This window comes from Dunckerocampus dactyliophorus, chromosome 2 (genome assembly GCF_027744805.1).
Source record: "Dunckerocampus dactyliophorus isolate RoL2022-P2 chromosome 2, RoL_Ddac_1.1, whole genome shotgun sequence".
Taxonomy (NCBI): Eukaryota; Metazoa; Chordata; class Actinopteri; order Syngnathiformes; family Syngnathidae; genus Dunckerocampus; species Dunckerocampus dactyliophorus.
This window is the reverse complement of record NC_072820.1, coordinates 19,291,417-19,304,576: the sequence shown is the minus strand read 5'-3', so window position 1 is coordinate 19,304,576 and position 13,160 is coordinate 19,291,417. Positions and strand designations below refer to the sequence as shown.

Sequence of the window (13,160 nt, the reverse complement as noted above, 5' to 3'; positions counted from 1 at the left end):
GCGTGTCAAAAGAACGTTCACAATCAAACATACATCTTACTGGTGTTAAAACACCTGTATTCGCAAACTATTGATCTTAGCCTTGGAATTGTTACCCAGCGCAAACAAGTCATGTGGATGAAACGCGGCCGCTCCGTAATGAAGACGCATTGTTGACGTCTTCATTACGAGACTTTTTTTTAGTAGTTTTACGTCCATTTTCGGTCTATTGTTGTAGACTACTTTTATTTTTTAGTTTTACGTCCGTTTCCGGACTATTACGGTAAGGAAGGAAATGGTTAACACTTCGCAGGACACGTAACAGCGCAAGGACCAAAGTGTGAATTATAATTATTATCCAGCTTCTGGGAGGGAGGGTTCAAACCAGTAATGTTCTCACACATGGTAACCAGTTTGTTATTTATGAAGAGTCATGTTTCCTACTCAAAAATGTGTGATGCAGTATGGCGAATGTGTGTTAAGATTATACAGTATGTATTTAAGGTAAGGTAAAATGTGTGTAACGATAAAACTATGTAAATACAAGGTGTGCCGTATCGTGCAGTGCCGTGCAATATGCTCGCCACAAATAGATTTGGCGCTACCTGTTCGTCCTCGAACATAATAAACACGTAATAGAACTGTCTGTGAATGTAGCTTGTCGTTACAACTCCGTACAGTAGGTGGCACTATGCATCGTAACTTTGCTACTTAACACACTTCATACGCACCTGGGACTTTATATATATGTGCGTGGATTTCGTCCAAAAACATTGCATACTCACAAACCATTGCATACTACACAAGAGTATTTTATAGCTCATCTGTTTAAGTATAAGCTTTATTTCGTGGTGTCACCATTGGGAAACTATGGAAGCCCGTTTCCGCCACTGAAGGAAAAAAAATCCCAATGGTAAGTCATAGTTATGAGATAAAAAGTAATAATTATGAGATAGAAATCATAATTATGAGATAAAAAGTCGAAGTTATGAGATAAAAGGTCGTAATTATGAGATAGGAAAGTCATAATTATGAGACAAAAAGTCATAATTATAAGATAAAAAGTATACTTTATGAGATAAAAGTCATAATTATGACACAAACTGCGTATGTGCTGCATTCTTCACTGGCACGTCACATGGCACTCGGCTCATGCAGTTTGTCTCTCGTAATTTCGACTTTTTCGCTCAGTGGTCTGGCACATACGTACCTGGAACACAATCGGTTCGACTGGGTTCTACGCAATAACCTGTTTCAGACTGAACTCACCTATTTTTCTCTCCCACGCAGTGCGACCCTTGCTAATCCATCAGCAGTCAGAGCGCAATCTATATGCATTCAGACTTGCGGTGAGTCGGATATTTCATATTCATTTCGAAAATGCACATTTCCCCTACTTCGGTGTTAAAAAAAAAAAAAATCACCGCGCTCGGCAAAGGGAGCCACAACAAGGAGGCTGAAGAGCCGCGTGTTTCTGACCCCTGATCAAATTGAAGGTACCGTACCACATTCATTTGCCGAGGAATTTGCATAATATCCCGCACCTTTGGGTGCAAAGTGTAGGTTTGAATTGCACTATTTAAAGTAAATAATCATGGCACACTATATATCACCCTGTTCATCCTGATTTTGTATTGCATTTTTAACTATTTTTTTGTACTCATTGATCATTTATTCTTAAGTATGTCAGCATTATTAATATTTATACCAGATTCTTTTACAAAAAAAACAACGGGAATCTAGGAAACTTCACCTGTCCAGTATCCAGGTGTTTCTTTCACAGTCACACTGGTTGCATTTTTGGCAAAAAAGTTACTGAATCGTTTTGGATTGTATTGTTCTAAATGAACCAATATCGTCCTTGAATCGTTTTGACAACCACGAATCGTGCTACAAATCGAATCTTTAGTAAAACGAATTGTTACACCCCACAACCAAGTCGACAATCTACCTGGAAGCATTTGTTTACTCTGCTTTAACTGAGAGGTGTCACCCACATGATGTCACTTCCAGAAATAAGCTGCTATAAGGTCAAATAAGCTGCAAGCTACTTCGTCATAGGTGGCACCATGAACTATAAATGTAATTTTTGTCTATTCACCGTTCGCTTTCAAAAATCGAACAATGTAGAACATAATTACAAACAATATAAAACATTTTTAAGCAAAGTTGATGAATCATGTCAGGGACCATTTAAATACTGTACTTTCAATGAGCATTTCTAAATTGAGACAATTTAGAATTTAGCTTCTCAGAGTGCAAAGTGATTTGGGTGGAGTTGAAATATAACAATGCGTTGATTTAATTATTTACATCAAGTCCAAAGCAACCCGTTGTTTTTAATTCAGGACAATTTAATATAAATTGCTGGCTTAACCTAAAAAACTTATATGGTGAAAATGTACAATATCAAATATTTAGTGCAATCACTTTAATTTTTGTAGATTCATCCAATGTTTTTTTTTTTTTTTTTAGTATAGTCATGTGTTTGTCCAACCTAGTCATTGAGCATGAAGTGATCATGTCTGCTCGGATGACAAGCAAAATGTCTTCTAAGACAACCAGAACAGTCCAGTTGCAATCGATTCAATGCCCTGAGAGTACAATAACATGGATGAAAATGAACATTCACAGGCATATTTTGTGTTGTAGGTAAAACAAGATATTCACACACATCAGTTTTGAGTTTGTAAGACAGTGACATTTTTTACTTTTCTGTGTTTGGTTCCATGTTGGTTTGGTCCACCTAAGGCCTAACCTGTTACTCAATTAACCGGAAGAGCAAGCTTCAAATTAGTCGACTAAGAAAACAGTCGTTCGTTGCAACCCTAGTATAATGTAAATAAATTATGGAATGAATGTTATGTTTTCATTATTCTGAATATGTACGCCATTATGCCACCATATAATTTCCAAGAGATTGTAGCTAGATAATGTAGCTCATACACAGGGTTTGGACAATAAGGAGGACAGCAGAGAGCTGGCCATTTAACTCGTCAATCTTCCCAAATGTTTTCTGGGATGCATCGCACGCTGTGTGCTCTCACACAAACGTGTTACCTGTCCTAGCAAGCACCTTTAGAAAAACAGATTTCATATATTTTTTGTAGTTATTTATCTTTTTATCTTTTAGAGAACAGAACAGTGGTAAAATCTTGGAAACATTAATATTTTGTCCATACTTGAGTTTGCATTTTTCATACTTTTCCAAACCTGGAAATTTATTAAATCTAATTCTTCTCCATACTTGTATAGGAATCCTGAATCTAGCGACTTTGCCTTATTGGACACTTTTGGAGACTCAACATGAAAGCACGTATCGCTCTTCCCAACGAGCTGCCAGTGTTGCTGTGGCCCCTGCCCCACCTGAAAGCATTGACAGAGGGCTCCATCTTCCTTGTGACGATAGCCCCTTTTCCACCGCAGGAACTTTATGAGGAACTTTCCTATATACCCTAGTAGTTAGAAATACCCCCTACATTTCCACCAAAATCGACCTGGGTAAAATAAAAGTTTCTCTACAGACTTGAAATGTTCCTCCTACCGTAGCACAAAGCACAAAGTTCACAAAAGCACAAAGTTCACCCAGCGCCCCCCGACACGCTCCAAATGAAACCAAAAAAAGTCTCATTTTATAGTGCCACGTTAGGGCTGTTTTGTGCAGTTAAAATGAATGTTTGTGCTGCTTTCATTTTTGAGATATTAGTTTATTTTATAGGTCAACCCAAGTTCACCCATCCCCCGACATGCTCAGAATGAAACCAAAATAGTCTTATTTTTTTAGTGTAATGTTTTGTGCAGTTAAAACGAATGTTTTGTGCAATGAAAATGAACGTTTTTGCCATCTTACTTTTTGAGTTATTAAAGATTTAATTTCCCAGTGATTACATAGTGACGAGGTAGTGACGTCATTGTCACCCGGAATACTGTTAATGAAAACAAAATAGTCTTTCTTTTCATCTTTGTGCCGTGTGGTGCAAATAAAATACATTTGTTAAAACTTCTGGTGATGACGTCACATCCTACTGTGCGCCCCAGAAATGATGCGATTGTTGCTGCGGTACCAATGAGTGACACCTGGTGTGAGTAACTAACTTCGTTGTCGTACACTTTTTAAGTGTTTAAACTTGTCCTATTTTAGTGTCGCTGGCATAAATTTAAACCATTAATTAAACCTAATTAATTTTATTTGGACCAAACAACACGAACAAAGATTAAAAATACTATTTTGGTTTCATTAGGAGTATGCCAGGTGGCGATGACATCATCTGATTATGTAATCACTGTAAAATTAAATCTTTATAAGCACATTTTAATTGCACAAAAAATCATTCTTAAATGCACAAAACAGAACAAAAATTAACTAGTTTGGTTTCTGAGCATGTCGATTATGTAATAGCCCAACTACTTAAGTCGTTAATATCTAAAAAACTAACGCAGGACAAACGTTCATTTTAACTGCACAAAACAGCACTAAAAAAAATTAACACTATTTTGGTTTCATTTGCAGCATGTTGGGGGCTGAATGAACTAAGGTTGACCCATAAAATAAACCGTAATAACTCAAAAACAAAAGCAGCACAAACATTCATTTTAATTGAACAAAACAGCACAAACGTAGCACTAAAAAATGAGACTATTTGACTAGAGTTTTGAGTGGAGTGGGTGGCCAACTTAACTCAGCACTGTAACAGTAGTCAGCAGCACAGCATCTGTTGGACTACAAAAGCTGAGCGAACCCAAATGCTAATGCTAAGAGCCTACCTCTAAAGCTACAATTGGATGTGATGGTGTTGTCGACGGGAGCTCAACACAGCTATTGATACTTTGTGTATTGATATTTACAGATGAAATGGACCATAAGGACTGACCCTCATGAGATAATCACTTGCTGAGAGGAAGTCTTTCGGACTTTGCTGGACACTGTGGACAGAGAAACTTAAGACAGTCCTCACCATTCAGACTTTTTGTAAAACCCAGAACACGGCCCAAAAGTTTTGTTCTTTCTTGTTTTGTATGTTTTTGCTTTACATTTTATTTACTGACACTTTCATTAAAAATCTGACCAAATATTGACTGTTTATTTACATTTCATCAGTGTACAAATACCACTCCCCCTATGCCTGATTTGAATAAACTACCCTGAACTTTGAGGTGGAAACCCAAACCACACAGGGCCACAGGAACCTTTTACTTCCAGGAACTTTCCTGAACTTTGGTTTGGTGGAAAAAGGGTATTAAAAAAAACAAAAATAAAAAACAGAAGAAAGTTTATATGTATTTATAAACATGTTTTTTCCCTTCACTTTTTGTCTCCCCCCAGTGTCTAAAAATGACATGCACATGCCAATTATGCAAATTAGACAATGACATCGACCACCCCACCACACAGATTGCAGTCCTGTGGGAAACGCTGGTGTGGTAAAATGAATCTTGTCAGCGATGGAAAGAGGTACGTGACCAGCCTCAGTGATGCAAACGGCCAGCTGTAAGTCAAAGATGGCATGTCAGCCGTTGGCGTGACACTTCTTGACGTGCATTTTGAGGGCGTACTTGGCGACGAAGCTTCGTGAGCATGTGGTGCAGGCAAAGGGTCGCAATCCTGTGTGGATGTTCAGGTGAGACTTGAGGTGCGCGGACTGCGTGAACCTTTTGCCGCACTGCTGACAAGTGAAGGGCTTCTCGCCTGTGTGGATGCGCATGTGCACATCCAGGTTCTGAGATGTGGCAAAGGTCTTGTTGCAGACGGAGCAAATGAAGCGGCGCCCTTTGCACCCCCCATAGGCGTCAGCTAGGTCACCCACCTGGTACTCAAACGTTGGGTCGCTGTGGTCGACCGGCGCCGAGCCTGAAACACTGATCATCTTGAGGCCGAAGGCGTCGCCGGGTGCATTGTGGTCGAAGTGGGCCAAGGTCACCTGACTCTGCAATGGCTCGCTCCATGCTGCGCTGATGTTAGTGGAAGCTGGCCCATCCATCACGGCACTCGTGGACATATACGACAGATGACTGTCCTGGCCCACGATATGAACCTCAGGTTCTTCCAGAGGAGCAAATGACTGACACGACTCACCCGTCGTCGTGTCCTCATCAGCCAGCTGGGATGAGCAGCCAAGAGCGTCCGAGTACATGGTTACCTCGTCCTGCCCCCCCACTGGTGCTTTCACCGACACAGTCCTGTCCAACTCCTTGTCTCTTGTTCGATGCCTTTTCTTTTGCCGAGTGGTGGACGATGGCATGACGTCCTCTACTGAAGACAAATTATTAACATTTTGGTGCTACCGTTGTTTAGCTCCGACCCCTTTAAATGACATCACCACTCACCTTTCTCAATGTCAGAGTCTTCATCTTTGATCAACACCACATCAGGAAGCTACAAAAAACACAAAACACATCTGCTGTCAATCAGACACAATAGACTGATACCAAAACATCACAGGTTTGAGACCCACTGTGGATCAACATAGCATTGCATAACATAACAGTTTAGTGTTTCCACTGGGACTAAAATGTACCCAAAAACACGTTTTATCAGCCTTCTGCTACCAATTATAGTCATAGAGTTGTTAAAGGGATGGAGCAAGACAGTGCTCTGTTAAAGATTGGTGGACAGTACAGCTTTGTCCCTCTGATGTCATAAACAAGGATGTTAAAGTACAACACATGGAGGCGAGACGTATAACTTTCCTGCGACGTCGCATCTGGTTGAAAATGTAATGAAGCACTGTGCTGGGATCAATTATCAAATCACTAATGATGATAAATACAGCAAAAACAAGACTCAGAACCAGATCTCAGAACCAACACATGCGATTGATTAAATCAATAGTATGAACTACATGCTACTGATTTAATCAACCCATTTGTTACACCGGACGTGTGCTCATGCTCACCTCCTCGCCTGACACTTGAGCGCCCTCGCCGGTTTTACCTTCTCCGTCCTCCGGCTGCTCGGCCTCCTTACTGCCAAAACTGCCCCGAACCACGACAGCCTCGATGAGGTCCAGCCTGCTCTTGAGCTGCTGGTTCTCTGTGCGCAGGCCGGCAAAGGCTCCCTCCACCAGCTCGCAGATCTCTACCACGGCCGCCTGGCTCAGCGCCGCCATGATGACGCTCAGCTGCTCGTGAAGAACTTGGCCCGTTAAGAGAGACATTGTGCTGTTGGACTGGACCGGACCGGACCGAATCTCCTACACACTGACAGAACTTGTCTGTGAAGACGTTAGTTTGGAGCGCTGACTGTGTAATCAAATACAAAATGTTCCACTTCCGCCCACCCTTCCGGCGGAAATGCACAGTTGACGTTACAAAATAAAAGCAATTTAGTACGTGAAAGTGAAGAAAAGCAGTATTTAGTTTATTCTTTTTCCACTGAAAAGTGAAGCAATCCCAGCCAGTGTATTTTACAAAAAAATAGTACGTAATTATTATGGAGTATTATGAGTTCCCAAAAGATTATGACTACTGAAAGCAACGCTGTCGCCGCCAATACAGCGAGGGAGGACTGCTGGCATTCCAGCATGCAGCGTGTGAATGCGCAAGTTAACACTGATTATAAAAACGTATATCCTACTATTAACACTTATCAATTAAAAAAATAAATACATTGGAGCAATAACTTTCTTTTTTGATTACATAAATTAATGAAATATTTTAATCTCCTGTATCTGGATGGCAGTGTTTTGCGTGTGACTTGTTTTGTGGCGACTTTAATTTTTTTCCTTTTCATAATAAAACAAGTGTTTTAATGCAGTTGACTGATGCCTCAGAGTGTTTATTCCTCCAGCAAATATTGTAATACAAGAAGACTAACGGGCTCAGTACTCACGCAAGGACTCCTATGACATTTACATCTGCTAACATTAACTAATATTTCATATTGCATTTGATTTCTGGTGCTTGCGTGAGCATATCTACCGTATTCTCGTCTTCTCCTCGGCTGAATATGTACCTCACTTGGATAATATCAGGGAATGCTCTTTTCTTTATTTATTTTTTTTCCCCATGTCCCTTTGGGAACCTTGTAGGTTCTAAATCAGGGGTCACCAACGTTTTTCCTTGTGAGAGCTACTTTTACACTCTACTCATTTTTGTAACATTTATTTTCAGAGCTTATTTTAAACCCAAACAAAGCGAATATGCTTGTTATACCAGAACATTAACAAAATGCTGGTGTCCACAACTCACATTCTGTATTTCAGAATGCATTTCTTTGTACTGTTCTTTCATTATTAACTGAAAACCTGAAGAAAAGCAGGCACCTCATGTGGTCGTGGGGGGGCTACCTGGTGCCCGCGGGCACCACGTTGGTGACCCCTGTTCTAAATAAAGGGTGACGCCATCTCCAAATTAGTTAAACAGTAGCACTTTCAAAGCTGATTTTAAGCTGAAAAGCTTGGGCATAACTTGGTCCCGGCCAGGCTATGAGCTTAGCCAAACTTACCATGGCGATACAGCTGCTTTAAAAGACAGCTACCTTCGCTGAACACACAAGTCCGGCTTTCCACTCCACACGGCTCGCTAACCCACTAAAGTCGCTTCACAGAATACCCCCTAAGAAACAAATGTGCTGTTGTGTTCTAAGCTTTCTACAGTCAGCAATACAAACCCAGCAGTCAATGTTCTTACAGGGATCGGCTGTCAGCCAGCAGGTGGCGCTTACAGGAAGGCCACACTGTGAGGTCATCATGATGACACCATCAGGATGGTTGAAGGTCTACAATAAGTTCAAGTGTTCCTTCACAGAGTTCAGGTTTCACACAGAAGCGTCAGTACATTTATTTTGGCGAGTCGCCCCAGGAAGGAGACTCACCCTTCCAGCCTCGGTGATGCAAACGGCCAGCTGTAAGTCAAAGATGGCATGTCAGCCGTTGGCGTGACACTTCTTGACGTGCATTTTGAGGGCGTACTTGGCGACGAAGCTTTGTGAGTACATTCGTCAGTACATTTATTTTGGCGAGTCGCCCCAGGAAGGAGACTCACCCTTCCTGCAGGTGGAGGGGGGTGGGGTGTGCTGGCTCTGCAGGGTGGTGTTTCTGCAGGTGGATGCGGAGGTTCTGTTTGCCAGCAAACCTCTTGGTGCAGTGCTGGCAGCCGAAGGGTCTCTCACCCGTGTGGACACTCTGGTGGGTCTTCAGGTGGCCCGACTGTGTGAAGCGCTTCCCGCACTGACTGCAGCTGTACGGACGCTCGCCAGTGTGAACGCGCACATGTGTCTCGAGGCTGCGCGAGGATGTGAAGCATTTGCCACAGTATTTGCAGACAAAGCGCCTGTCCCTGCTGTGGTGGTTCTGGTCCCGAGCCTCCAGCCTGTGCGCCGCCAGGCCCAGCGCTAAAGGAAAAGCTGTGGTCAAGTCAGACATTTTTTCCAACGTAATCGGCCGGTGGTCCGGCTCCAGATGCTGCCTGTGAGAGATGGCCAGCATGCTCGCCAGGCTCTGATTGGCCCACAGAGAGCTGAGGTCCACCTCGTTGGTGTCGGGCCGTGAGCCGGGAAGAGAGTCAGCCTGGTTCAGTTCGCCGGTGGTTAGACCTCTTGGTGCTAAGACCGATACTTTCCTTGCCGCTGCAGACAAGACTTCCTCGTCTGACTCTGAGGGCAAATCAAACATGTCTGAGACGTCCCCGGCGACACCTGCAAGACTCGGAGACCCCGGAACACTGACAGAATTGTGAGGCTCGACCCGGTGTGTCTCACTTTTTTCCCAAGGCTTCAGATCAGCTGAGGGGGTAGTGGATGTGCCACAGGGCCCTCCTTGAGTGTCATCTGCCGATGGCTGCAGCACCACTCCTTGAAACACACAAACACATACACGTTATGTAGACACATTAGCATGTCAACATCATACATAACATCACAGCATGTGACGTCACTTTCGTACCACACTCATCGACAAGCAGCTGGCCAGGGGAGTAGTTGGCGACTTCCTGTTTGATCACAATATCCCCTTCACTCGCCTGAGAGAAAAGAATTTTTCTTTCTAATAAATCATGTAGACAACACCCTTATCAAGCAGCATCACCTTCTATCAAATCTCTTTGAAGACCTCTGCTCTGTCAGCGTCCTCTCACCTCTGCTGCTGGTGCGGATGACAAGCCTGGCTCCCTTCTCCTCCCACCGCTTTGTGAATTGGCGACTTTTAATGATGGTACACACACTGGAAATCAAATAGAATAGAATAGAACGAAAATATAAAAGGATTTCAAAACTGAAATCATTTAACAAACTATGAACACAAATACTAAAATAAAATTTTATTTTGCTATTTACATTATTTTAGTTTTCATATTTACACTTTCATATTTAAAATGTTTTTAGATATATTATTTTTCACCTTTACATTCTTAGAACTACTATTGTACAATAGTATACCTGTTGTACTGTGAACCAAATAAAAGAATCCAAGCTACTAAAAAATTACTACAAAAAAAACTAAGGCAGCGCATCGATTGCCATCAATTGATTCAAAACATTGTAATATAATATATACTGTATATATAATTCTAATATGCTGATTTTGATTTAACTATTATGTCGTAACATTTTTTTCCCCTGCCTGAGTCATACGATCATAAAAATGTTGGTCGTATTAACTAAATATATAATTTGAAATACATTTTGCATACATTAGTTAAAACAAATGTAAAGTTAAAGTAACGATCAAATTCAATGGCAAGTTGACATTGTTGCATGCTGGGTAAGTATGCATGTGAACTTCCCAGCATGCCATGGGCAAACCTGTCAACATTTGCATTTGAAAATAAGGCAAATATGAGAAATTGTGGCCTTTCCACCAGCATTTTTTTTTGGCCGGTGTATTGTTTTTTTGTTTGTTTGTTTTTTACAGTGAACACTACTATAATAGTATAAGTAGTACAAAAATAGTATGTTAGTAATACTCTCGTATAAGTACTGTATTGTCAAGGTATAGTATTGAACTATGATCCAAATAAACAATCCAAACTACTATCATACAACTATACTACTATCATAATAAGCAGTGGTAAAATAGTAGTACAATATCAGTGCTGGTTGTACAATTGTACTACCCCGGTAGTTCAGGGTTCGCCAACTCGTAGATCACGATTGATCAGACGATTAATGGGACTTGCTCGTTCAACCACTGTTGTAAATTCCATAAATTATACATGTATATTTACTGTAGGCATTATTCTGTAAACTTCATGATTTTTTGACAGGCTCCTTGCAAGTGGCAGATATTGCCAAGTTTCACAGCCTAGACCTGGTATCTTGCATGAGCTCAAAAAGGTTGGTGACCACTGCTGTAGTTTTACTTTAAAGAGTAAAGGTTGAATTATGCTCCTGCGACGGCTGGCTCAAACCTCCCGGTAGAGCTCGACGTGTAGCTCCAAAAAATTCTAAATTAAATTCTAACTTGCGTCCACCGGCGTACTTTGTCGCCCGCTTGATACTCACGGGTAGTTGAGTCCCGGGTTACCCCAGAGGGGTCCTCCTGGCTGCCGGGCTCCAGCACGGCGAACCCCCCACCGCCGTGACCCCGAGCGACGATGGTCTCGATTTGGTCCAGCTTCCTTCTCAGGGCCTCGTTCTCCTGGCGACTGCGGCTTATCTCCAGTTGAAGGACGGCGTAGCTTTCGTCTACCAGGTGGCTGATCTCCGCCACGGCGGCCCGGGTCAGAGCCTCCATGATTGCGGCAAGCTGCGAGTGGAATTCCGTCAAGCCCTTCATCGCCAAATCTCTTCCGTGATATGTCAAAGCAGTTTTTTTAAGCTTCCAGGGAGAGAAGAATGTCGTACTTGGCTGTTTGGCACAGGTGTTCGACGTTTTGATTTGGAACCGCCGCCAGTTTCCGCCATGAGCCTTCAATATTAATCAGTTCGTTGTGCGCATGCGCCTTCGCGTCCCTTTACTTCCCGGTTTGTCGACTATTGATGGCGTCAGAGGCGGCGTTCAGACCAAGGACACTAGAGTTGCGATAAAGCTACAGACAGCGGCAAATGATTGGAATAAAGTGTAGTAGGCAATGGTGCAGAAAGTCCACCATGATGGTGAGCAAGAGAGGTGGGCGGGGCTAGGCGGACAATAGCGTGCAATAAAGCTCTTGTCAGGGATAGCCAAGACCAATGTATAGGTTCCCAGAATGCAGAGGCAAGTCAGTCCGTAACAAGTTTATTAACAAAAAGGTGCCCCATAAGGGCCGCATAGTGGTCTAGTGGTTAGCATGTTGGCCACACAGAGTCACAATCTGGTTCAATTCTCCCGTGGGGATTTCTGTGTGGAGTTTGCATGTTCTCCCCGTGCGTGCGTGGGATTTCTCCAGGTACTTTTCCTTCCACATTCCTAAAACATGACTCTAAGTTATCCATAGGTATGAATGTGAGTGTGAATGGTTGTTTGATTATACTCTATGTGCCCTGCGATTGGCTGGCGACCAGTCCAGGGTGTACCCCACCTGTCACCCAAAGTCAGCTGGGATAGGCTCCAGCATGCCCCCACGACCCTAATGAGGACAAGCGGCATAGTGTGATGGATGGATGGAGATTCAAGGTGCTAATGAACTGCTGATACTTGATTAGGTATACCTTCAACTTCCATGTTTCATTAACCACGCCCACTCATCAAAGTCAATGACAGGTCCTCTGTACGACACATGCTGCAACACATTGGAACTGTTCTCATTCTTTCCTCTTCATAAGATATAATGACACTGTCATTATGACAGTTCTAATGCCGAGTGAGACCTTCCAGTCAAAAATGTTTGTATCAAACATGACATCGTGCTTGTACGAGCGGCGACGTCATATTTACATCAAACGTGACATCACGGTTTTGGGAGGGCTTGAGTTTGAAGCATCAATCAGCAGGAACGTTTGTATCATTGTGGATCGTGACATCGTGAATGAATCGAATCCTGTTTGCATCAAGATGGAGGGTGAAAGTTACATCTCCGGTCAGGCGCTCCTGGCCTTGACGGAGAAATACTTCCTGGGGATCTCGCCTGCACAGTGGGCCTTGTTGGCCGCAGGTGTACGCGACCCCGCCATCGATATGATCCTCGCGGACATGTGTGGTGAGATTGTGCAGACGGTGGCCACTGAGGTTCTGAGGCTGGTGGTTCCTGTGCTGGTGGAGCACCTGGAGGGCCGCGCCTCCCCTGACGAGATGAGCACCGCCATCGAGAGGTGCACGCCGCAGCTC

The 13,160-nt window shown here is 42.9% G+C and overlaps 2 protein-coding genes and 1 long non-coding RNA gene across 6 annotated transcripts; 1 reads left to right on the top strand and 2 right to left on the bottom strand.

The window, feature by feature from the left end:
* The first annotated feature begins 1,282 nt into the window (after positions 1 to 1,282).
* On the top strand, positions 1,283 to 5,092 carry LOC129177539 (uncharacterized). The gene is made up of 3 exons (XR_008569634.1): positions 1,283 to 1,475; positions 3,235 to 3,480; positions 4,827 to 5,092. It is a non-coding gene; the product is annotated as an uncharacterized LOC129177539 (long non-coding RNA).
* LOC129177538 (zinc finger protein 235-like) lies at positions 4,558 to 7,153 on the bottom strand. 2 transcript variants are annotated; one of them, XM_054768776.1, is made up of 3 exons: positions 6,873 to 7,153; positions 6,304 to 6,352; positions 4,558 to 6,229 (listed from the first exon to the last, which is right to left on the bottom strand). In XM_054768776.1, the coding sequence occupies exons 1-3, from the start codon at positions 7,131 to 7,133 to the stop codon at positions 5,487 to 5,489; spliced, it is 1,053 nt and encodes a 350-aa protein (XP_054624751.1). In that variant the 5' UTR covers positions 7,134 to 7,153; the 3' UTR covers positions 4,558 to 5,486. The 2 variants fall into 2 exon arrangements, with proteins under 2 accessions (XP_054624751.1, XP_054624752.1); XM_054768777.1 differs by having other exon boundaries at positions 4,558 to 6,226.
* Positions 7,154 to 8,698: 1,545 nt separating this feature from the next.
* On the bottom strand, positions 8,699 to 11,944 carry LOC129177537 (zinc finger protein 134-like). 3 transcript variants are annotated; one of them, XM_054768773.1, is made up of 6 exons: positions 11,417 to 11,937; positions 10,051 to 10,136; positions 9,861 to 9,936; positions 9,677 to 9,769; positions 8,962 to 9,571; positions 8,699 to 8,821 (listed from the first exon to the last, which is right to left on the bottom strand). In XM_054768773.1, exons 1-6 carry the CDS (start codon positions 11,688 to 11,690, stop codon positions 8,788 to 8,790), a joined length of 1,173 nt encoding a protein of 390 aa, XP_054624748.1. In that variant the 5' UTR covers positions 11,691 to 11,937; the 3' UTR covers positions 8,699 to 8,787. The 3 variants fall into 3 exon arrangements, with proteins under 3 accessions (XP_054624748.1, XP_054624747.1, XP_054624750.1); XM_054768772.1 differs by having other exon boundaries at positions 8,962 to 9,769; positions 11,417 to 11,928; XM_054768775.1 differs by lacking the exons at positions 9,861 to 9,936; positions 10,051 to 10,136 and having other exon boundaries at positions 8,962 to 9,769; positions 11,417 to 11,944.
* Between the last annotated feature and the right edge of the window lie 1,216 nt (positions 11,945 to 13,160).